Here is a 20,739-nt window from a genome sequence, read left to right as displayed (position 1 = left end):
ACCCCCCCCGGACCCCCCACCCCCCCGGAACCCCCTCCTGAGGAGGGGGCCCACCCTACCCCAACACACCCCCCTTCCCGAACCCACCCCCCTCCCCGGGACCCCCTCCTGAGGAGGGGGCCCACCCTACCCCAACATACCCCCCTCCCCGAAACCCACCCACCCCCCTCGGGAACCCCTCCTGAGGAGGGGATCCCCAGTGTGATGTGTGGAAAGCCGGAGCCCCGGCGCTGTTTTTGTACTGCACGGGGGACCCGCCGAGCGGGCCCGGCCCGTGTGGGGCTCCAGCGAGGGCAGGGGCGCCGGGCTCCGGCCCTCTGGGCTTTATTCTCCGGCGCCCCGAGCCCCGCGGCTGCGGGGGAAAGAGGGAAAGGGGACAGTCAGGGAGGGATGAGGGGGGATAGGGAGAGGAGTCGGGGTGGGTTGGGGAGAACGAGAACGAGGGGGGAAAGGATGATGGACAGAGCAGAGGTAGAGGGGGAAGAGAGGGGAGTCGGGTTGGGGAGCGGGGTACGGAGAGGGGAGAAAGGAGGGGTCGGGGAGAAAGGAGGGGTGGGGGGGTCGGGGATGCGCAGGGGAGCAGGGAGAGAGAGTGGGGAAGGCTGGGGAGAGGGCAGGAGGGGGGCTGGGAGAGAGAGAGGGTGTGGGGAGAGAGAAAGAGACTGGGGGGGGTAGGAAAGAGGTGATAAGCGGGGGAAGAAGGAGGAGGAGAAGGGCAGGAGAAAGAGGGGGAGGAAAGAGGGGGAGCGGGGGCCTCTCCCGGGCCACGCCGGGGGAGCCCGGCCCGGCCGCAGCCTCCCCGAGCTCTGAGGGAGCAAATGGCGGCGGGGGCGATTTCGGGGGCTTAAATCACCTCGGCCCCGCCCTGCGCAGCCGCCCTGGGACCCCGCGCACCTGTGCGGACCCCGCCCCGCGCACCTGAGCCGGGCCCGGCCCCGCCCCTGAAGCCGCCCTCGGCCCCGCTCGGCCCCGCCCGGGACCGCCCCAGAGCCCCGGCCCCGCCCGGCCCCGGGGCCCGCCCTGCCCGGCACGGGGGCGGCTCCATCGCTCGGGGCCCCGCCCCTCTCTCCCGGGCCGGACCCGCCCCGCGCACCGGGGCCGCACCGGGGCCGCTCCCGGGACCGGGGCTCCGGCTCCTGCCGGCGGCCGCTGCGGGTCCCGGGCGGGGCCGCCTCTCCCCCGGCGGGATCGGGGCTGGGATCGGCACCGGGAGGAGCCGCTCCGGGACGGGCGCTGGGGCCGAGCCCGGCGCTGCCGCTCCTGCTCCGGCCGGCTCTCCGCGGGGAGCCGGGGCTGTGCCGGCGCCCGGGCAGCCCCGGGATCCCGAGCCGGGCCCGACGCGCCGGGCCGGGCTCCGCTCCCAGCCCTGAGCCCCTCCCGGAGCCCGCCTTGGGCCCCACGACGCGGCCCCGGGCTCTGCCGCCAGCCCCGGACGCGGCGCTGAGTCGCTGCTCCCGAGCGCTGCGTGGGGCCGGCGAGCCCGGCTTCGGGCTGTGCCTGAGGCAGGACTCGGAGCCCAGAGACACAGACTCGCCCTGGCCCCAAGGGCCCGCTTTGAACATCAAAACACGGCACTTGGGCTTTAATTCAGTCCAGCAGAACGCAGCACTTCCGTTTCTCTTTGTGAGCCCGAACACACAGGACTCGCTCTCTTCCTCAAGCCCTGAGAACAGGATTTAGTCACTGTTTCTGAGTCCCAGCTCTGGCCATACCAGCCTGCTCTCAGGACTCCACAGTGCAGGATTTAGTCTCTGCTTTTAAGCTCTGCGCCTGCTTTTGAGCCCCCGAAACGCAGCACTGGGTCTCTTTTTGTGAGCCCAAAACCGCTCCGGTCCCTCGGGTTCGGAGCCCCCAGAAGTGCCCGGGGCCATGGCTGGACCCCAGCTGGGCACCAGCAGCCGCTCCCTCACCCCCCGTGGGATGGGGAAGAGACCAGAGACAAAATTCCAGCTCAGAACAGTTTGAGAATGGAAACCAAGACAAATGCAATCATTTGAGAGTAATGACAACACATAGTGACAGTGAGAGCAACAAGAGCAGTGGTAACAATAATGAACAGGAGACAGAGAAAATCCCCTCCACACTCCCCCCTTTAACATTATAAATCCAAAATTTAATCCAGAGCAACACAAACTCCCACTGTGGGGCATTTCCATATTCCTGGTCCTTTCTCTGTGTTCTGTCCTGGGGATTTGTTGACTGAGGGAGGCACTGGCCGCTCCTCTGGGCAAGGGGAAGGCTCCTGTGCTATTCCCATGAAGAGAACACCTGGAATTAGTTCCCTGGGAGCCCAGTCCGGTCCTTCCAGTGACTGGGGGGCACCCAGAGGGTCTTTACACGAAATGAAAATGAGACCCCGGCCCAGTGCACTGACAGCAGGATTGGACACTCCTGGCCAAGGTGACCAGTCCGTGGGAGTCGCACCGGTGACCATCCAGGGGGGATTTTAACTTGGAGACTTGCAGATTTCAGCGTGCAGAAGCTCCAATTCTTTTTGGCACCTCTTGTTTAAATGTCTCCCCACTGGAAGAGGTCAATTAGTCTTTTTACTGGCCTGACTGCCAGAGGCAGGGAAAAACAATCAGCGTTCCCTGAACGCCTCCAGCACTTCCATGTCCACCTGCAAGGAGTGGCCGATGGGCAGGAGCCTGCCCAGAACAGGCTCAGAGATGGGGCTTTCAACACAAACCATTCCACCATTCCATGATCTCTGCCTGTATTGATGTTGCACTGTTCCCTCTCAAATTTAAATTCCCAAATTTAGATGATTTATTCAAGGAATCATTTTAAAATTATTCAGGAATAAAAAGGGAAGCATCAAACATACAAGAATCATTCCTACACCCACCAAACCATTCTTAACTGGAAGCCTATTCCCACATCTCTGTCCTTGTTTTGCTTTCCTGGAAAACCTTGTGATCCCAGAGTCTCTCAGAGCGATGTACTGGCATTACTGGAAGGTTTGCTCTGTCAGAGAGCCTGGGGGGTTTACAGCACTTGTTCCTCTGCATCTTTATCCTTTCATCAGCTTTCCCCTGGAACGGTGCTGTGGGAGAAGCTTGGAATTACTAGAAATGGATCAGGTTCACATTTTTTCCCCACCAGTTTTTATCTGGTTTGAAATTCCTGGAATTACCCTCAAATTTGCCCTAGAACACTGCTGTGAAAGGATCAATCAGAACATCCTGAAAGAGAAAACCACCTCCAGCAGGAGCCAGAATGATCCCATTTCTGTTCTTACCTGGTCCTGCCAGAGCTCCCAACAGCCATTCCCATTCCAAAACAAGAGCTATGGAAGGCATTCCTGCTGTCCATGAGGGTGAGGTGGCAGTTCTGGATGTTCTTTGCTGTGGAACCAGACAACAAACAGAGTGTAAATGATCTTGGTGGTCCCTTCCAAGCCAAACCACCCCGTGATTCCATGCGTGGATCAGCACCTGTCCCAGCTCCACTCCAGAAACCTCCTCCCATTAACCCAGAACTTTCCTTTTTCTGCTCAACATCAGGGATTTGCTGCCGAGAGCCCCGGGCAGGGGACGCCTCAGCCTTCCCTGGGGTGCCTCAGCCTTCCCTGGGGTGCCTCAGCATTCCCCGGGACACCTCAGCATTCCCCGGGGTGCCTCAGCCTTCCCTGGGACGCCTCAGCATTCCCTGGGACGCCTCAGCATTCCGTGAGGTGCCTCAGCATTCCCTGAGGTGCCTCAGCCTTCCCTGGGACGCCTCAGCATTCCCTGGGGTGCCTCAGCATTCCCTGGGGTGCCTCAGCCTTCCCTGGGACGCCTCAGCCTTCCCTGGGACACCTCAGCATTCCCTGGGCTGCCTCAGCCTTCCCTGGGACCGCAGCATTCCCTGGGACCGCAGCATTCCCTGCGCTGCCTCAGCACTCCCCCTGCGCTGCTGTTCCACGCCGATCCCGTGGTCCAGCGCCTGTGCGGGCTGCAGTGCCGGGCTCTCCCCACAAGGCGGCAGCACCGGGAGCGAGCAGCCCCGGCCGGTCCCGCTGGCTCGGGGCAGCTGCGCCTTGAACCCGCCCTGAGCCGGCGGGGCCGTGAACACAGCGGGCACAAACCCCACTGCAGATTAACCCAGATTTTACCCCAAAATGTTCATTTTGTCCCCTACAGAATCCGCCCCGGAGCGACGCCTTGGGCCCCGCACGGCCGAGGCAGCTCCGATGCCCCGTGCCCGCAGCTCCCGCTGTGCCGGGACAGCGATCCGTGCCAGGACACCCATCCCTGTGCCAGGGCACCCATCCCTGTGCCAGGGCACCCATCCCTGTGCCTGGACACCCATCCCTGTGCCGGGACACCCATCCCTGTGCCGGGACACCCATCCCTGTGCCAAACACCCATCCCTGGGCCGGGACACCCATCCCTGTGCCGGGACACCCATCCCTGTGCCAAACACCCATCCCTGGGCCGGGACACCCATCCCTGTGCCAAACACCCATCCCTGGGCCGGGACAGCGATCCCCCCGCGCCCCCGCCGTCCGCTCGGGGCTGTCCCTGTTCCCCGCTCACCTCCGAGCCCGGAGCAGCCGCCCCGGTGCCCCCGGCCCGGCCGCGCCGCTCCCCGGGCTCCCCGCCACTGCCGCTGTTGGCTCCGCGCCTGCGTTCCGGGGGCTGCGGCGTTTCCTTCCGGGCCGCGGCCCCGGAAACACGAATATATTGGTATTTTCAAACCCTATGGCTCCGTAATCAGAATTCCTTACAGTCCATATCCTGTCTATAACACAGCAGATACCGGGTTTTATTTCGGAAGCAGTTTTTAAGTACATTACTATTTCTCAATACATACAGAAAAGGGAATATTTGCAGCTTTCAGTATTTTACACACAAGCCCCTCATGAATTTTCAGGCATTTTGGGGCTGTAACCTCCCTTTTCGGGGGGCACCTCACCCGGGCCCCCTCATCCCTCACTCACCTGCTCCCCCACCACATTGGGGTGTCCCAAGGGACACCATCACCCTCCAGACTCCCTGACCCCTTTTTCCTCCCATCCCAGACAAGGCACAAAACGAGTCCAAGTGCCCTGGCCAGCAGCTCGATGCTTCCATAAAGCCTTTTCCACACGCACATCCCCCCAAAAATGGAGGAAAAAAATCAAGGGAGGGCAGGGCAACCCCCCAAAGTCCCCCCAGCTCCTGTCTGGCAGCTGCCTCAGGCACAGGGAATGCCCCCGAAGATGGTTCCTCATCCTGGATTGTCCCATGGGACACTGCAAAGTGCTTGAGGAGGGCTCAGCACCCAGCAAACCATCCATGTGTTATCTGCAGCATTCCCATCCTGAATCCAAATCCAACCCTGGGCCAGTTACTGGGAAGAAAGAGCTCCCTGTCCCAGTCAAAACCAGTGCAGCAGCCAGCACATCCTGTCCCTGCTCATCACACAGCCAGACACCTCCAGAAGGATTCTGTGAGGGGCAGGGCCAAAACTCCTACTACAATCCCGAAAATGAACAGGCACTGCCTTCCCACCACTATGAGCCCGGTGACCTTATGGCAGCGGGATAAGAAACCAGTTAGATGGGAATTTCCCTCTGTTATCCCGAGGTGCCTGTGCCTGACGCAGGCATTGTCCTTGAATTGCTTCCCAGCAGTGTCCAGTATGACCTTCTCCACCATTTTTCCTGGTACTGAAGTTAGATTATAAGGGCTGGAGTTTCCTGGAAAAGTCCGAGTGGGATACAGCTGGAGAGTGCCCAGCCAGCATGGACCTCCTCAGGCTTCCAGGACCTTGGCTAGATAATTGAGGTGGTTCCTTCTGGGACATACCGGGATGAACCCCATACAACATCACAGCCTCGTGGATACTGAAGTGGTCCAAGTGGTCCTCATGATCCCAAATGGAAAATCACCGTCCCTCCTCCCCTGCTGGATACACAGATAAGCTACAGATAAGATAACACAGATAAGGGCAGCTGTGGGCGGGTAGGTGACCGGAGAAGGACACTGGGAACAGCTAAAAGCAGAGAGGACGCCCAGAGAGCCCAATTCCCACAGGATTCTGCCATGCCGAGTGGGTCAGCCTGCTCCAGGAGGATGCTTGGTGTGGCTTTGGGCATCGGGGTCCTACTGGCCCTGGTGGGCTGCACAGCCACTGAGGGCTGTGGTGAGTGTCAGCCACCCATGGAGAGCCAGGAGAGACCACGGATGGGACACGGGATCCTGGGTCTGACCTCCCCTCTCCTTCCAGTGGCCCCGCAGGAATTGGTCTCCCAGCTGCTCCAGCGCTTGGGGGGATCGGTCAGTCTCGAGGAGGCGGCGAATCCCAGTGTCCTGCTGGCCATGAACCTGGCTGGGGGGGACAGCGAGGGTCCCATCCACAAGTGGCTGCTCCAGGAGATCAAGGAGGAGGCGGTGAGGAGAGCCCAGAAAGGTAGGGAGGCAAAGGAGGGAAGGCACCCACTCCTGGGAACCCAGGTTTCCGCCAGTTCTTGGGGTGCCCAGCCCAGCACACCCTGGCTGCCCTCTTGTCCCCACAGACATGACCTCGGGACAGGTGGCTCTGCACGTCCTCGCCCTCCTCTCCTCCTGCCAGGACCCCCAGCGTGTCCATGCCCTGGAACAAACCCTCGACCTGATCCGTGTCCTGCAGCAGAAAACAGATGAGGAAATGGCCAAACTGGGTTTGTTGGGATTTGGGGGCCTGGGGGTGCCGCTGTCCCCACACCCTGTCATCTTGCCACTCTTTGCTTTGCAGAAGCCGATGGGATTCCCAAAACTTCCCTGTACAGCGTGAGCCTGGACACCCTGGCCCTGTGCCTGGCTGAGGCGGGCGGTGCCCAAGGGCCATCGGTGGCCCTGGCCAAGCAGGTGCTGAGCCCTGAGAGCCACCTCTCCGTGGGTAAGGGACCCCTCTGCTCCCACATTCCCACTCTTGGGGTCTATCCCGGGGCTTGGCGGTGACTCCAGGATCCCACAGACACCCGGGCCATGGTGGCACTGGCGCTGGCCTGCGTCTACGACTACGTGGAGCTCCATGATGTGCGGGATCTGCTCCGGGAGGCACTTTTCACAGTGAGCAACGGCTTCCTGGATGAGCAGGAGAAGAGGAATGGCATGATCGGGAATATCTACAGCATGGGGCTGGCCCTGCAGGTAGGGGAGGTGCCAGGGGAGTGGGGCGTCACAGCCAGCTGGTCCCATTCCCAGGTGCGTCATTCCACCTCCCACCCGCTCCACAGGCGCTGGAGGCCACAAGGAAGTTTTACGCCCCACGGCAGTGGGATTGTGCCCAGGCCTTCTCCGTGGTGTCTGCCCATGACTACCAGCAGCCCACAGCCATCGCCCAGGTGCTGCCAGCCCTGGTGGGCAGGTCCTACCTGGATGTGGCTGGCCTGGACTGCGCTGCCACCAAGGATACGTCCCCAAACAGACAGTTGCCCCTATCCCCAGTTCTGGGGACACACGGCATTCCCAGAGGTACCCTGATCCCACCTGGAGTACCCCAGACCCCGCAGGGATGTGCCAGATGCCCACCCTGCCGCTCTCTCCCTGCACAGCCCCCATCCAGGTGCATTACTCCATCACCAACACACTCCAAGGGAAACACTTCCACTACTCCACCTCGGTGACAGTCCCAAGTGGCTCCACACTGCTCCGGGTGATGGAAGTGGCAGCAGAGGAGAACCCCGAAGCCTTTAGGTGAGAGCCAGGGCGGCTTTGGGGTGGGATTTGGCATCTCCCCACCCAGCTCTGAGCCTCCTGACCTCTCCCGCAGCTTCCAGACGGAGCAGACCTCCTGGGGTGCCTATGTGACCTCCATCCACGGGCTGGCTGCCAGCACGGAGGACAGGACCTACTGGCAGTTCCTCAGTGCTGGGGACGCCCTTGAAGAAGGTGGGGGGGCCCCAGGGAGGTGTGGGGCCTGTGGTGGGGTCTCCATGTCCCAGCCTCATGCATCCCTCTGCCGCAGGGGTCAGCACCTACAAACCACACGCCGGGGAGCACATCCAGGCCGTCTTCAGCACCTACTGACACCACCAAGACACCCTGGACCCCGCCACGGAGCAATAAAGTGCCATTCCAGCATGTCCCTGTGCGTGTGTGTGTGTGTCCCTGGGAGAAAACACAGCTCACATCCCTTTTGTCTTCCTTCCTGCTGAATTCCGTGAGCGCAGCTCCTCTCCTTCTCTTCCCGGCGCCGTGCACAAACACAGCCTCACCCAAACTCCGCAGAGTCAATTCCCCCTGCGCATCAACAAAGCCTTTCTCCAGCAGCCACAGGCTCGTTCCTCTGGCCACGCTCCTGTGCTTCAGTTCAACCTATCCTGATCCCCACAGAGGCTCCCCATGGCATTAATCAGATGCAATTATCTCTGTCTGATTATTACAATCCCAGTTAGCATCCGCCTGAGGCCACCAGTTGGATTTTGCCCTGGAAATCCATAGGTGGTGGCCTGGGCTTGCAGCTGGGTCACCAAAGGTTGCAGCTGACTCTAATCCTGATTCTGTGACTGTCTCTGGCCAGGAGTGACCAGCACCTCCCAGCTGAGTCCAACTGCTCTCCAGCCAGCCCCATTCCCTACTCCCACTGGCCTTGTCCAGCCAGCCCTTCAGCCTGGACCTGCTCCCAGCTGGACCCTTCCCACCCAAACCATTCTGATTCCACAGACACCATCTCCAAAAGGAGCTGTGAGGGACAGGATCCAAACTCAGGTTCCTAACAGCCCCAAAACAACATCCACCACCTTCCATCATCTCCAGGACATGTGATCTTATGCCAGACATCAGACCGGCCAGACAGGACCATCCCATGCTCAACCCACGGTGACGGTGCCACCCTCCAGGCCCTTCTGTTACCACACGGATAAGCTGGCACCGTGTGGCAGCGTAGGAGCAGGTGTGGGAAATCAGGTGCTTCACTGGAGATGGCATTCCTGCCCTGTGCCATGTGGGATGTCCCAGGTTCCCAGTCTGCCCCTCTTCCCACGCCAAATCCCATCTTGGTGCAGTTCTCCATCACCAACAGGCTCCAGGGAACCGGGGCTGTGACGTCACACAGGTGTCCCCGCCCGCAGCACTGTGACATCAGCGCGGTGTCTCCACAGGACACGTGCCACCAGCCCCGGCTCCCAGTGCGGCCACGATGGGACGTGGGTGAAGCCATGAGCGTCCTGCTCCCCGCGCTTGTCCTGCTGGTGGCCACTACGGCCGTCCTGCTGGCCGCCCGCATTCGGAAGGCACGGAAGCGCCCCGGGAGCCGGGCCGGGGGGTCCCGGCGCGGCCGAGCAGCCCCAGGGGCTCCCGGCTCCCCCCCGGCTGAGGAGACCCCTCCGCAGGGCGCGGCTGCCCCCGGGAGCGCCCCGTACATCCCCTGCGGCTGCGGCCCCGGCTGCGCCCCCTGCGCCACAGCGGCCCGGGAGCTGCAGGACCTGGTGACGCCGCTGTGGCCCGGGGTGTCCTTCCCGCGGGACTCGGAGATGTGGCAGCTCTCGTGGGAGGACCTGGAGCAGCTGCTGGAGCGCGGCCGCCTGCCCTGCTGCGCCTCCTCCAGCTCCTCCAGCTCCTCCGGGAGCCCCCAGCCCTCCAGGAGCCGGCGCACAACAAGACCCCTGATCCACCGGAAAACATCCGCTGCTGGAAAAGGCTCAGTCCTCCGCAGAACCCGACACTGGTTGAGATCCTCCACCCTTCCAAGAATGCCCATCCCTCGGAAAGGTTCCTCCATTCCCGCCCAGACCCTCTGTGACCTGTGTTGTGCTCCAGTTGGAGCCTGGCCCGTTCCTGCCAAGAAGCAAGTGGAAGTGTCCTGGAGCCACCGGTGCCCAATCCATGGCTCCCCGGATCCTGTGGTGGAGCCATCTGGGAATACTCTCCGCACGCTGCTGGACAAGAGGCTCCAGCGGCAAAGGCAGCCGTTCCCATGTGCAGCGTGCTCCCTGGAGCCGCCTGTGAAGGACAAGGCTAAGGGAGATCTCCACACCTTGGATATTTCCAGCAAAGGTCTCCATCCCTGCCAGAGCCTCCATGAGATCTGCTGGACTCCAGATGGAGGAGCCCACACGGACAGGCCTCCCTGCCTCGGAGCTGTGGCTACCCACAGAACCCACAAGATACCCACGGCCAGGAAAAGCCTGGAAACACAACTGGGAGCCCGGGCCATTCCAGCAAAGCGTTCCCAGGAGCAAGTGGCACGGCAGGAAGTGTCCTGGAGCCGCTGCTGCCCGGTGCACGGCTCCCAGGACACTGCAGCAGTGCCACAGGAGAAGACCCTCCGGGCGGCGCTGGACAAGAGGCTCCAGCGGGAACGGGAGCACGCCCTTTTCCAGGGAGCTCTAGGGAGGTGCCTGTCGCGGCTCAGGATGCAGCTCGTGGCAGCAGCTGGCACGCTCTGTAGCTTTCTTTGTGCTGAATAAATCAGGCGTTTCCCCAAAAGCTGTCTGAGAATTCCCACTGTTCTGGTTTCCACTGGGACAGGGCTCCTTTCTTCCCCGGAGCTGGCACATGTCAGGTTTGGATTCAGGATGGGAATGCTGTAGGTAACACATGGGTCATGGTCCAGCCAGCCAGAAAACTGGGATGAGGAAGTCAAAAACTCAATTTAATTAGAACTAAGAGGTGGAACAGGGGAAAAGGTGGAAAAGTATTCCAGTTTTCCCATGGGGAGACTGCCCACACCTGCTGACCTTGAGAGCCCCAAATCCCCCATGCCCTCTCTGATCGGCTCTGCTGGGTCCCTGGCTTCCCACAGCACCTGCTCCTGGGATAAGGAGGGGAACTGGAATTCATTAATAATAATAATAATATCAGTGTCTGAAGCAGTGGGAATCTTTGTTTGGAATGAGAAATGGAGGAAAAACTGAGTGAAATACCATGAAGCACCAGGTTGGGAGAGGGTGGTGGAACAGCAGCTTTTAGAATTGGTAAATTTCCCAGACTTATTTCCAGATATTATTATTTTAAAATAATTTTTTATCCCTCCACCACAAAACCATTCCTGTATTTATGAAGATATTTGGAGATAAGAGGAATACTTAATTAAAAAACTTCTGGGGAAAAAAACCAATTATGGATTGAAACATTTAAGAGAATCCACAGCATGGAAACATAAATCCCAATTTTAGCAATATTAATGGATAATAAACATGAAATATTAATTTCCCCACAAAGCAAGCCAGCTTCTTATTTTCCAAACTGGCCAAGAGCAAACTCACGGATTTTTGATGTCTATGAAGCATCCAAAGAGCTCAAAACTGGAATTCTCCATGTTCCAGACTGCACTTGGTTTGTTGGCTGTTACGGAATTCCCTCTAAAACCGGGATTTTCATTTGAAAACATGGTTTAAGCCACTTCTCTGGAAAAAGAGAAACAGTGTCCTTGTGTTCAAATTTTATTCTGGAAACAGAACCCATCCTGTGGCTCTGACACGCAAAAAACCTACAGAAAATACAGAATAAAATAAGAAATAAGAGGTTTTAATTCCCATCCTGGGACCTGGAAGTGTGTACAACATGGAAAGATGCCTCTGGGATTCAGGGACTGAAGAGGCTGCACTTCTAGGCTTACGGCTATTTTTATTTTTAAGCATTTCTAAGCAAATTTCAGGCTGGGAGAGCTGCAGTCTGGGCTCAGCTTTCCTTGGATTACACACTAAAAGCGGGCCAGGACACTGCTGGAATTGAGATAACAACTGGGTTTTGAATAAGGAGAGTGACCACGAAAAGGGAAGGAAAAACCTTAATAAACTCTCATTTAAGGGAGAATTTTACCTCATTACTTGAAGCCTCCTTCCCAATTCCAGCTCGCCTTCCACTCCTATCTTCCCAGTTTCTGCTTGCATCTACCTCTTTTGGGATGGATGGGATCAGCCTGAAATCTAGTTTGTCCTGAGTCTGCTCTGCAGCTGCTTAGCTTTGGAATTCTGAAATCTGGGAGTGTTTGTGCCCAGCAGCTGTTCCACTCTCCTGGCCTCACCCATTCCTTCCCAGCAATAGCACACGCAGCACTGACACACAACTGTCTGTCATTCCTCTAAAATTGCTCCTTAAGCCCCCAAAAAACCTAGTCCCAGAGGTCTGCGGGTGCCCAATCCGGTTATTTTCCCTTTTTAGTCTTTGTGGCTGCTGCACTGTTGGGCTTGGAGTTGGTCTTGGCTTTCTTCTTGGCCGCTCCCTTTGGCTCTGGCTCCTTGCGCTTGGCTGAGGTGATGGACCCGGTGACCTTGAAGAAGTCGTCGAGGCGGCCCTGGGTGCTCCCCTGGCGGCTCTTGCTCAGCCTCCTGACGCCGTTGCGGATGCGCTCCTCGTTGAACTGCTTCTCCCCACACATGAACTGCACCAGCTGCTCCTCGTCCGGCTCGCTCCACTTCAGCTCCACAGCATCGGGATCGATCACGTCGGGCTCCAGGAAGAGCTTCTGGGCCTCCCTGTGCAGCCAGTTCTCGGGCAGGGGGTACTTCTTGGTGTCGAGCTGCTGCACGATCCTCTCGATGGATTTGTGCTCCCGGATGAGCTCCACGGCGCGCTTCGGCCCGATGCCGCGGATGCTGGCGCAGTAGTCGCAGCCCAGCAGGATGCACAGGTCCACAAACTGCTCCCAGGTCAGCTGCAGATCCTGCAGGATCCGGTTCAGGTGGAACTCCTGGATGGGCAGCTTCTTGGTCTCGCTGGCCGTGAGGTGCCGCATCAGCACGGGGCTGCCGAAGGTGAGGCAATCCATGTCCTCCGTGGCGGCGGCGTACACCTTCCCGGCCTTCACCAGGGTGGCACAGCTGGCCTCCGCCTCTCCGGGTGCCTCCACGTAGGGAATTCCCATCAGCGTCAGCAGCTTCTTGCACTCCTGCGTATGCTGCGGGGTCACCTTGACCAGCCTCTTGCTGTACTTCTCGATGTTCTCCTCCTCCCCGGCCTCCTGCGCTTCCTGCAGGTGCTTCTCCGCCTCAGCCCGCCGCTCCGTGCGCTTGGCCAGCTCCCCGGATTTCAGCTGCGGGGGCTTCCCGTCGAACACGTACACCGGCTTGATGCCGTTCTCCACCATGCGGATAGTGCGGTAGAACATTCCCATGAGGTGGCTGGTGGTCTCCCCGTCCTCGTTCTGGAGCACGTCGGCTCCCTGCCGCACGGCGATCAGGAACTGGTAAATGCTCATGGAGGCATCGATGGCCACTTTCCGGCCGAAGTAGGACTTGATGTCGTTCTCCCGGATGGCCCCGGGAGCCACGTCGGCAATAAGCTTGGCCAAGCCATGGATTCCCATCCTGGGGAACGGAAATGGGGATGCTGGGAGCGGGCTCTGCCTGAGGACCGCTGGGCCACCCAAGGAGGGGGGAGCAAAGAGGGCAGTGCTTCCCCTGCAAACCATCACTCCAAGGGCTGCGGCCTCTACTGGCACCCGTTATCCCGAGTCCAGCCTCAGGCCACCCTTATCCCTCACCATACCCCCCCCCGGGCCCATCCTCACTCCCCTTCCTACCTCTTGCCCCTCCCATCCCAATCCCCCTCCTCAAAATTCGATTATCTCCACCATTACAACCATGCGGACCCAATCACCTTCCTATTCTTATCTCCTTACCTCCCAGCTCCCCAGGCCTGCCATCAACCCCTCTTCCCTCCTCCTCAGGTCCCCTCTTCCCTCCTCCTCAGAGCCCCCGCTCCCCCTCAGCCGCCATTACCTCCTCAGAGCCCCCGCTCCGGCTCAGATCCCCCGCTCCCCCTCAGCCGCCATTACCCCCTCGGAGTCCCCGCTCCGGCTCAGATCCCCCGCTCCCCCTCAGCCGCCATTACCCCCTCGGAGTCCCCGCTCCGGCTCAGATCCCCCGCTCCCCCTCAACCGCCATTACCCCCTCGGAGTCCCCGCTCCGGCTCAGATCCCCCGCTCCCCCTCAGCCGCCATTACCCCCTCGGAGTCCCCGCTCCGGCTCAGATCCCCCGCTCCCCCTCAGCCGCCACTGCCCCCTCAGATCCCCCGTTCTCCCTCAGCCTCCGTTACCCGGCCGCTCGCGCGCCGCCGCTCCCGCGCTCCGCCGCCGAGCCCGCCGGGAGCCGCCGCCAGCCAATGGGGAAGCGGCTCGCCCTCGCCGCGCCTCGTTCCCGCCCTCACTTCCACTTCCGGCGGCGGAGGGGGACGGACGTGCGGGGGCGGGAGCGGAGCCGACGTGTCTCAGAGGGGACCGGCGACATGGTGAGGGCGGGGATGGGGGGACCGGAGGTAGCCACAGGGGGCCCGGCCCGGTGGCCGCCCGGCCCCGCTGAACAGCGCCGTGTCCCCGCAGGAGCTGGAGGCGATGAGCAGATACACGAGCCCGGTGAACCCGGCCGTGTTCCCGCACCTCACCGTGGTGCTGCTGGCCATCGGCATGTTCTTCACCGCCTGGTTCTTCGTGTATCCCCGCGGCTGAGCGCGGGGAAGCGGGCGGGGGGTGCCGTCCCCTTGCTGCGCCTCCCAGTCCCGGATTATCGCCCTAATTCCCGGGGCAGGGGAGCGGGTGGGGGTCCCCTCGCCTTGCTGTGCCTCTGTTATCACCTTAACCCCCGTCCCGGCAGCTACGAGGTGACATCCACCAAGTACACCCGGGACATCTACAAGGAGCTGCTGATCTCGCTGGTGGCCTCGCTCTTCATGGGCTTCGGCGTCCTCTTCCTGCTGCTCTGGGTCGGGATCTACGTCTGAATGCCCCGGGGGGCCTGGATGGGCGACTCGGGGAAGATCTTTTTATATTTCTTTTATATTTCAACGAGAAAACGCCTGGAGCAGGTGTGGTCTGCGGCAGGCAGTGACCCACAGGTGAATAAAAGTGGCTCTGTGACACACGTGCCTGGGAACTCCTGGTTTGTCTTCTTTTTTTTGGTTTTTTGGTTTTTTTTTTTTTTTTTTTCCACCTGGCTTTTCCAAATGGCTTGGATAGAATTACGGGGGTGGAAAGGCCCTCTAGGATCATCCAGTCCAACCATTCTTCCAGCACTGCCAAGGCCACCACCAACCCCTGTCCCCAAGTGCCACATCCACGTGGCTTTTAAATCCCTCCAGGGATGGGGACTCCACGCCTGGAGCCCGTTCCAGTGCTCTAAAACCCTTTCCATGAAGGAATTTTTCCTAATGCCCAACTTAAACCTCCCCTGGTGCTGCTTGAGGCTGTTTCCTCTTGTCCTGTCACTTGTTCCCTGGGAGAAGAGACCAGTCCTACCTGGCTCCACCCTCCTGTGAGGGAGTTGTGGAGAGTGAAAAGGTTCCCCTGAGCCTCCTTTTTTTCCATGTTGGCACAAGATCCAGGTGCTTTGGGATATGGCCAGTGTTATCCCAGATTGCAGTGCTGTGTGTGGTCACGAGTGTTGCAGTGCCACCTTGTGTCCTGCTGCAGCCACGCTGTGCAAAAGAAATCCTGAATCTGCTTTTAAGCCCTCAGCCGCCTTTGCCATCGCATCCCCTCACCCCTTTTTTTGGGAATGCTGTGCCTCTTCTCATCCCCAACCAGGAGTTTTGTGGCCCCTCGTTGGATGTGCCCTTCATTAATTCCTGAGCTACCTGCCTGGCCTAGAAACAAGGAATTGATTGATGGGTCTTTAAGAGGCAGATTGGAAGTTTAGCCCAGCTTTCAAACAGCTCCAGTTCCACATCACAATTCAAGCCCCGATTTCCTATTTGGGATGGCAGATTTCCTTCTGTGGACTTTTGGATCCTTCTGGATCTGAGCCTGCCCTCTGACGTGTGAGCAATGATAGAGCAGAGGCAGATTTTCCTGTTTCTTTGTTTTTCCTTCCTTTCTCCTCTTTTCCCCTCTTCCTTTCTCCTTTTTTTCCTCCTTTTCTTCCTTCTCATTTTTTTCTTCTTCCTCCTTTCTTTGTCCTTCCTGCTTTCTTTTTCCTTTTCCCCTTGTCCATTTAACCTTTCTTTTCCCTTTTTATTTTCTTCAGTTTTCTCCGCCTTCCTTCATTTCCCCCTCGTAGTTTCTTTTCCCATCTTCCTTTCTTTCCCCTCCTTCCTTTCTCCGTTTTATCCCCATTCCGAAGAACCATGACTGGGCATATCCAGAAATTTCCACCGACTAAAGACCAGGAATTTCCTCCATCCCATGGGCAGTTCTACAGCCACTCATCTGAGTTATTCCCTAGGAAGGGAGGAAGACACCAGGAGCCATCCTTGGATACAAAGCAGTATTTATATATTTTATTCATATAGGCACATTTACCTCCAGCATAAAACAAAGTCTAAATAAGCAAAACAAAACAAAACAAAACAAAACAAATCCGGGGAATCCGGAGACTCAGCCCTCAAATTCAGCAAAATATAAATATAAATCAGGAAGAAAAGAGGGAAACCACGCTTGTTCCCCACAAATAAAAACCAGGAATCAATAATAACCTGCTACAAATGCAACTCTACAAACTGGCTGGCAAAATACAGTGATTAAAGCTGTGGCAGCAACATTTAAACCAACAAAATTAGTGCTTTACGTGGTGGTTTTTTCCTTAATTCTTCCAGTGGTGCCATAGTCTCTATTTACAGGCTTTAAGCTCCAACAGTAGGACAGAAGAGTTGGGAATTTGCTTTTGAAACAACTCCCAAACAGCCTCGTTTTCCACCCTTTTGTCTTCCTTCCTGCCAGGAATGTCTCTTTGCCGCTGGATAGGGAGGGATTTCGCCAAGCTGGAGAGGTCGGCTCAGAATTCCCTCCTCCCTCCGCCGCACGCAGGGAAAGGCCTGATTGTGAACTCTCTTGGTACTGATTGGGGACAGGGAAAGGGCAGAGATGCGTTTTTGGGGGGAAATCCATGCACACAGCTGTTTCCACGGGCCTGGAAGCAATTCCATGACTCCTTCATTTTAGAATTCTGAACCCCTTTTGAGCTCGTTCCTGCCTCGCTGGGAAGCAGCCGATGGATGACTTTTTTTCATGGAATCCTGGAACGGTTTGGGTGGGAAGGGACCTTAAAGCCCATCCAGTCCCACTCCCTGCCATGGGCAGGGACACCTCCCACTAGTCCAGGCAGCTCCAAACCCATCCAGCCTGTCCTGGAACGCTTCCAGGGACGGAGCATCCAAAACTTCTCTGGGCAACCTGTGCCACTTTAAGACATAAGGTACTACTGACGCTAAAAACTTCATCCTGAATCCCTGTCCTCTCCTGATCCCAGGGATTGCTGCCAGCTCCGTGTGGGTGGGGCTGGCCTCGGCACTCCAGGAATCGCCACATCCCAGTTAAACCGCCCGGGGCAGCGTTTCTGAGGCAGCATTTGGGAATCTATGTGGGAAAACACGGTTCCCTGGGGCTGTTCCATAAGGAGAAAGGCACTAGGGATGTTTTTTCCGAGCCCCCAGGCACTTGGTTTGTCGGGGATCTTCCCTAAATCCCATGGCTGAGCATCCTGGGGCCACCTGAGAGATCCCAGCTCCTCCTGGGCCACCGCTGATTGATTCCTTCCCTCAGGAGTGGGGTGGGATGTACTGGGGGGCTGAGAGGGGGGTGATTGCAGGCTCTGGCCCCCCAACATTCCCTGTTTCCCCCTCCAGGGGCTTTTATCCCAGCTCGGCATCACTCACCTGAGGAAGGACGTGCCAGCCTGGGCCACTGATTGCCAGGGGACAATGAACCTGCCAAGGAAGCCACTTCCCAGTTTACAACCAGGAAAAGCCACTCAGGGCAGGTGGAGGGAAGAGCGCTGAGCTACATCCAGGTGTTTCCTTCCCAATTTCAGGGAAAACCAGAGAATCCTGCTGAGCACGGAGCCCCCCTGCTTGTGCATAGCCTTGGGGCGTCCTGTTGTTCTGCTGAGCTTCCCCAAATTGGGTTTTCCAACTGCTTGGCTGCTTGGAATTCCCCGCTCGCCCACTATTCCCTGCTTCCCAGGATTCAGTGGATTTTAGTAACTGTAATTCAGTGTTTGCTGCTTCCAGGCCTTCCCTACAAACAGTTCTTGGGGGCAGATGCCAACTCCAAGGGAATTCTAGGGCTGCTTTGCTGGGATAAGCTCAGGAGGGGGATGACGGGAGATAAAACCAGACATGCCCAGGAACCATCACTTCACCTGGACAAAATCCACCTTTGTTTTTCCGGAGCAGCTTTAGAGTGTCCTTAGGATCAGCATGCGGCATTCCCCCCTCACTGTTTCCTCAGGGAAATCCATCTTGGAATAACCTGGAGGTGGCAGAGCCTCCAGGAACACAGACAACTCCTTCGTAGCACGAGGAGCAGGACGGGGAGGAGAAAGCACAGGGAGCCACTGGGCTTTCCCACGGGACACACGTGGCTCAATGGGGCCAGAAGGAAATCCCCGCTTTTTTACGGCTTAAACCCCACAAGAATTCAGTAGTTTAGCAAGTTAAGGACTTGTAACAGTAAAATATCCCAAATCCCCCCAGCACAACTCCGTGAGGGCAGGGACAAGCTGCAGCCGCTGCCATCCCAACTTTTGGGAGAACACCACCCCGGTCCCGAGGCAGAGATCCCGCCTGGATGCAGATCCCGGTGTTCCCAGGGACTCAGCCTTGCTCTGCAGGGCAACTCCAGGCTTTGCCAGGGCTGCACATCTGGGCAGAGGTTGGCATTGGCTCCAGAGCCAACCAGGCAGCTCCACACACGCCGCTTCCAAGCGGACAAAAATGGATCCCACCACGCTTAACATGGGTCAGTCCCGGTCATTTGTCACCCCTGGCCTGGGGACAAGAGTCCCCAGGCACGGCATGGCCCCAGCAGCAGCCTGAGTGGGGGTTTTATCCATCCAGACCTGGATATCCCACATGGATATGGGATTTAAGAGCACAGAGAAGAGGGGGGATGACGTCAAAGCTGCTCCTTCTCCGGTTGTTCCCAGAGGAATGTGTCCGTTGGCAGGTCCGGGAGTCTCTGGGAAGTCTGCGGGAAGTGGCCCTGGGCCGAGCAGAAGGAACAGCAACTCCAGTGTACGACTTCCAGTAGGTCCAGGCACAGCCCTCCTTTCCAGGCCAAACTCCAGCGTTTGCCTCTCGGAAAGGGCTCCAGTGTTGAAGCAATTCCAGTGTTGTGAAGAACTGATGTGGGACATCGGGAGCACCAGGATGGGGCTCCCACCCCTGGAAGGAGCATCCCTCTGGGATGTGGCAGAGCCGTCCACGCTCAGTCTGGTGTGCTACTTCCAAATCCAGTGTTGGAAGGGGAGGGGAAGTGATGGAGGAGGACACAAACATCCCCATAAGGGAAGGAGAGGGATGTGGGATGCTGGGAATCGGTGCGAGGTCCCCCCGGGAGCCACCACAGGGCTGGTGGTGGCTTTTAGGTCCTGTGTGTGCTGAGCTTCAGTGTCTCCAGCCACCAGCATTCCAGCTCCGGAGCCGCCGCAGGACACGGGGATGAGGTGGGGCTGGGGGCCAGCGGAGCAGGGACTTCGGGAGGCTCCCAGTGGCACCAGTCCCCCTCCTGTCTCCAAGCAGAGGGCACTGGTGCTGCCGGGACTCACTCACAGAGCCAGTAGAACTGGAAGTAATAGTCAGTGAAGAGGTGTCCCAGCTGCTCCGGGGAAGCGCCGCAGTCGGCTCGGCCCTGGGAACGGGAAAAGCAGCTTAGAGAGGGGTGCGACTCCAAGGGCAGAATTCTGCCTGGATTACAGGCTGGGGCAGGGAAAGATCATCCTCCCACCACCCACAGGACTGTGGGAAGCTCTCGGTGCCACGTGGCTGCCAAACCTGCGTTTCCCACATTTCATAGATCCCACACTTCCCTCCTGCCACGTGGCCCTGGACAAGCTGCGAGTACTCACCGGCTGCGCCACTCGGAAGTGGTAGGAAAACTCCCGGAATGACAGCATCACCAGAGGCCAGCGGTGCGTGGTGTCCTGGGGAAGGAAGGGGGAGGGCTGGAATGAGGTCAGGGACAAGCTTGGGGAATGTTCTCCAGGCCGGATTTGTGAGGAAATCCACGGCCTCGCACCGTGGAGTGACCCACGGATATTTCCTGGAGCACAAGTGGGATGAGGAAGGGCTCTGGGAGCTGGGAAAGGGGCTCAGCCTGGAGAAAAGGAGGCTCTGCGGGGACCTTCTGGCTCTCCACAACTCCCTGGCAGGAGGGGGCAGCCAGGTGGGATCAGACTCTGCTCCAGGGGAGGTTTAAGTTGGATATTAGGGAAAATTCCTTCATGGGAAGGGCTGCCCAGGAGAGCAGAGCAGTCCCCATTCCTGGAGGGATTTAAAAGCAGTGTGGATGTGGCACTTGGGGACATGGTGGCCTTGGCAGTGCTGGGGGAAGGGTTGGACTTTTCCAACCTCAAGGGGTTCCATGTGTATTTTGTGAGCTGTCCCCTTCTCCCTACCTGTGCATCCGTGGAGTCAGTGGAGCTGTTCCCGCTCACAGCATCCTGGCAGGGATCACTGGAGACAAGGCCACAAAGGGAGATGGACACAGCGGAGGAGGAGCTGGGAAAACAGGACACCATGAGAGCCTGGAAGGGGGAACGTCTGTCCCTTTCCCATGGAGACACCGTGGCCACATCAGCCACTCCAGGGGCTCCCAAAGGACATGATCCACGATCCACGGGCACTCACTTCATCTCCAGGGTCAGGTTGGTGTTCACGGCCGTCTGCTGGCTCACAGGGATGCGGTAGCTGAAATTCCCAGTCCTGGGAACACAGAGAGGGCGTTAGATGTCACCAGGCGGTGGGAAGGCCGGGACAGGACTCAAAATCCCTGGCAGGCTGAGAATTCAGAGTGGAGGACTTCCCAAATGTCCCAAGGATGAGCCCACCACCAAACACAACCCCTGAGGGAAGGCTGGGAGCACCAGCTCCTCTTCCCACGGAGCAACATGAGGTGATGGCAGAAAACACCCA

The 20,739-nt window shown here is 58.5% G+C and overlaps 5 protein-coding genes across 8 annotated transcripts in view; 3 read left to right on the top strand and 2 right to left on the bottom strand.

The window, feature by feature from the left end:
• Positions 1 to 5,959: 5,959 nt before the first annotated feature.
• LOC116445341 (cobalamin binding intrinsic factor-like) lies at positions 5,960 to 8,037 on the top strand. The gene is made up of 9 exons (XM_032111898.1): positions 5,960 to 6,111; positions 6,196 to 6,378; positions 6,485 to 6,628; positions 6,703 to 6,846; positions 6,925 to 7,100; positions 7,187 to 7,424; positions 7,505 to 7,646; positions 7,723 to 7,841; positions 7,918 to 8,037. Exons 1-9 carry the CDS (start codon positions 6,012 to 6,014, stop codon positions 7,977 to 7,979), a joined length of 1,308 nt encoding a protein of 435 aa, XP_031967789.1. The 5' UTR covers positions 5,960 to 6,011; the 3' UTR covers positions 7,980 to 8,037.
• Positions 8,038 to 8,752: 715 nt separating this feature from the next.
• On the top strand, positions 8,753 to 10,368 carry LOC116445344. The gene is made up of 2 exons (XM_032111903.1): positions 8,753 to 8,844; positions 9,053 to 10,368. Exon 2 carries the CDS (start codon positions 9,110 to 9,112, stop codon positions 10,358 to 10,360), a length of 1,251 nt encoding a protein of 416 aa, XP_031967794.1. The 5' UTR covers positions 8,753 to 8,844; positions 9,053 to 9,109; the 3' UTR covers positions 10,361 to 10,368.
• Positions 10,369 to 11,317: 949 nt separating this feature from the next.
• Positions 11,318 to 13,981, bottom strand: FEN1 (flap structure-specific endonuclease 1). The gene is made up of 2 exons (XM_032111908.1): positions 13,933 to 13,981; positions 11,318 to 13,201 (listed from the first exon to the last, which is right to left on the bottom strand). The coding sequence occupies exon 2, from the start codon at positions 13,198 to 13,200 to the stop codon at positions 12,040 to 12,042; it is 1,161 nt and encodes a 386-aa protein (XP_031967799.1). The 5' UTR covers position 13,201; positions 13,933 to 13,981; the 3' UTR covers positions 11,318 to 12,039.
• Positions 13,982 to 13,998: 17 nt separating this feature from the next.
• TMEM258 (transmembrane protein 258) lies at positions 13,999 to 14,765 on the top strand. Its single transcript, XM_032112020.1, has 3 exons — positions 13,999 to 14,124; positions 14,216 to 14,325; positions 14,487 to 14,765. The coding sequence occupies exons 1-3, from the start codon at positions 13,999 to 14,001 to the stop codon at positions 14,611 to 14,613; spliced, it is 363 nt and encodes a 120-aa protein (XP_031967911.1). The 3' UTR covers positions 14,614 to 14,765.
• A 1,315-nt stretch (positions 14,766 to 16,080) lies between these two features.
• The window catches only part of MYRF (myelin regulatory factor), a 44,300-nt gene continuing 39,641 nt past the window's right edge, over positions 16,081 to 20,739 (bottom strand). For all 4 annotated transcript variants that reach the window (XM_032111754.1, XM_032111751.1, XM_032111753.1 and 1 more), the window contains 4 exons: positions 20,455 to 20,529; positions 20,223 to 20,325; positions 19,674 to 19,748; positions 16,081 to 19,456 (listed from right to left, as the gene is read on the bottom strand). In XM_032111754.1, the coding sequence (XP_031967645.1) occupies positions 19,370 to 19,456; positions 19,674 to 19,748; positions 20,223 to 20,325; positions 20,455 to 20,529 (340 nt within the window). In that variant the 3' untranslated portion in view covers positions 16,081 to 19,369. The remainder of the gene's footprint in view (positions 19,457 to 19,673; positions 19,749 to 20,222; positions 20,326 to 20,454; positions 20,530 to 20,739) is intronic.

This window comes from Corvus moneduloides, chromosome 6, assembly GCF_009650955.1.
Source record: "Corvus moneduloides isolate bCorMon1 chromosome 6, bCorMon1.pri, whole genome shotgun sequence".
NCBI lineage: Eukaryota > Metazoa > Chordata > Aves > Passeriformes > Corvidae > Corvus > Corvus moneduloides.
The sequence above is the reverse complement of the archived record's forward strand: the minus strand, read 5'-3'. Positions and strand labels throughout refer to the sequence as shown.

Excerpts from the sequence above, each read along its gene's own strand:
- LOC116445341 (XM_032111898.1), top strand. The coding sequence starts at position 6,012 with ATGCCGAGTGGGTCAGCCTGCTCCAGGAGGATGCTTGGTGTGGCTTTG. Across the intron at positions 6,847-6,924 it reads TGAGAGCCACCTCTCCGTGG|ACACCCGGGCCATGGTGGCA; the intron begins GTAAGGGACCCC and ends AGGATCCCACAG. Across the intron at positions 7,101-7,186 it reads GCATGGGGCTGGCCCTGCAG|GCGCTGGAGGCCACAAGGAA; the intron begins GTAGGGGAGGTG and ends CCCGCTCCACAG.
- LOC116445344 (XM_032111903.1), top strand. The coding sequence starts at position 9,110 with ATGAGCGTCCTGCTCCCCGCGCTTGTCCTGCTGGTGGCCACTACGGCC.
- FEN1 (XM_032111908.1), bottom strand. The coding sequence starts at position 13,200 with ATGGGAATCCATGGCTTGGCCAAGCTTATTGCCGACGTGGCTCCCGGG.
- TMEM258 (XM_032112020.1), top strand. The coding sequence starts at position 13,999 with ATGGGGAAGCGGCTCGCCCTCGCCGCGCCTCGTTCCCGCCCTCACTTC. Across the intron at positions 14,125-14,215 it reads CAGAGGGGACCGGCGACATG|GAGCTGGAGGCGATGAGCAG; the intron begins GTGAGGGCGGGG and ends GTGTCCCCGCAG. Across the intron at positions 14,326-14,486 it reads TTCACCGCCTGGTTCTTCGT|CTACGAGGTGACATCCACCA; the intron begins GTATCCCCGCGG and ends CCGTCCCGGCAG.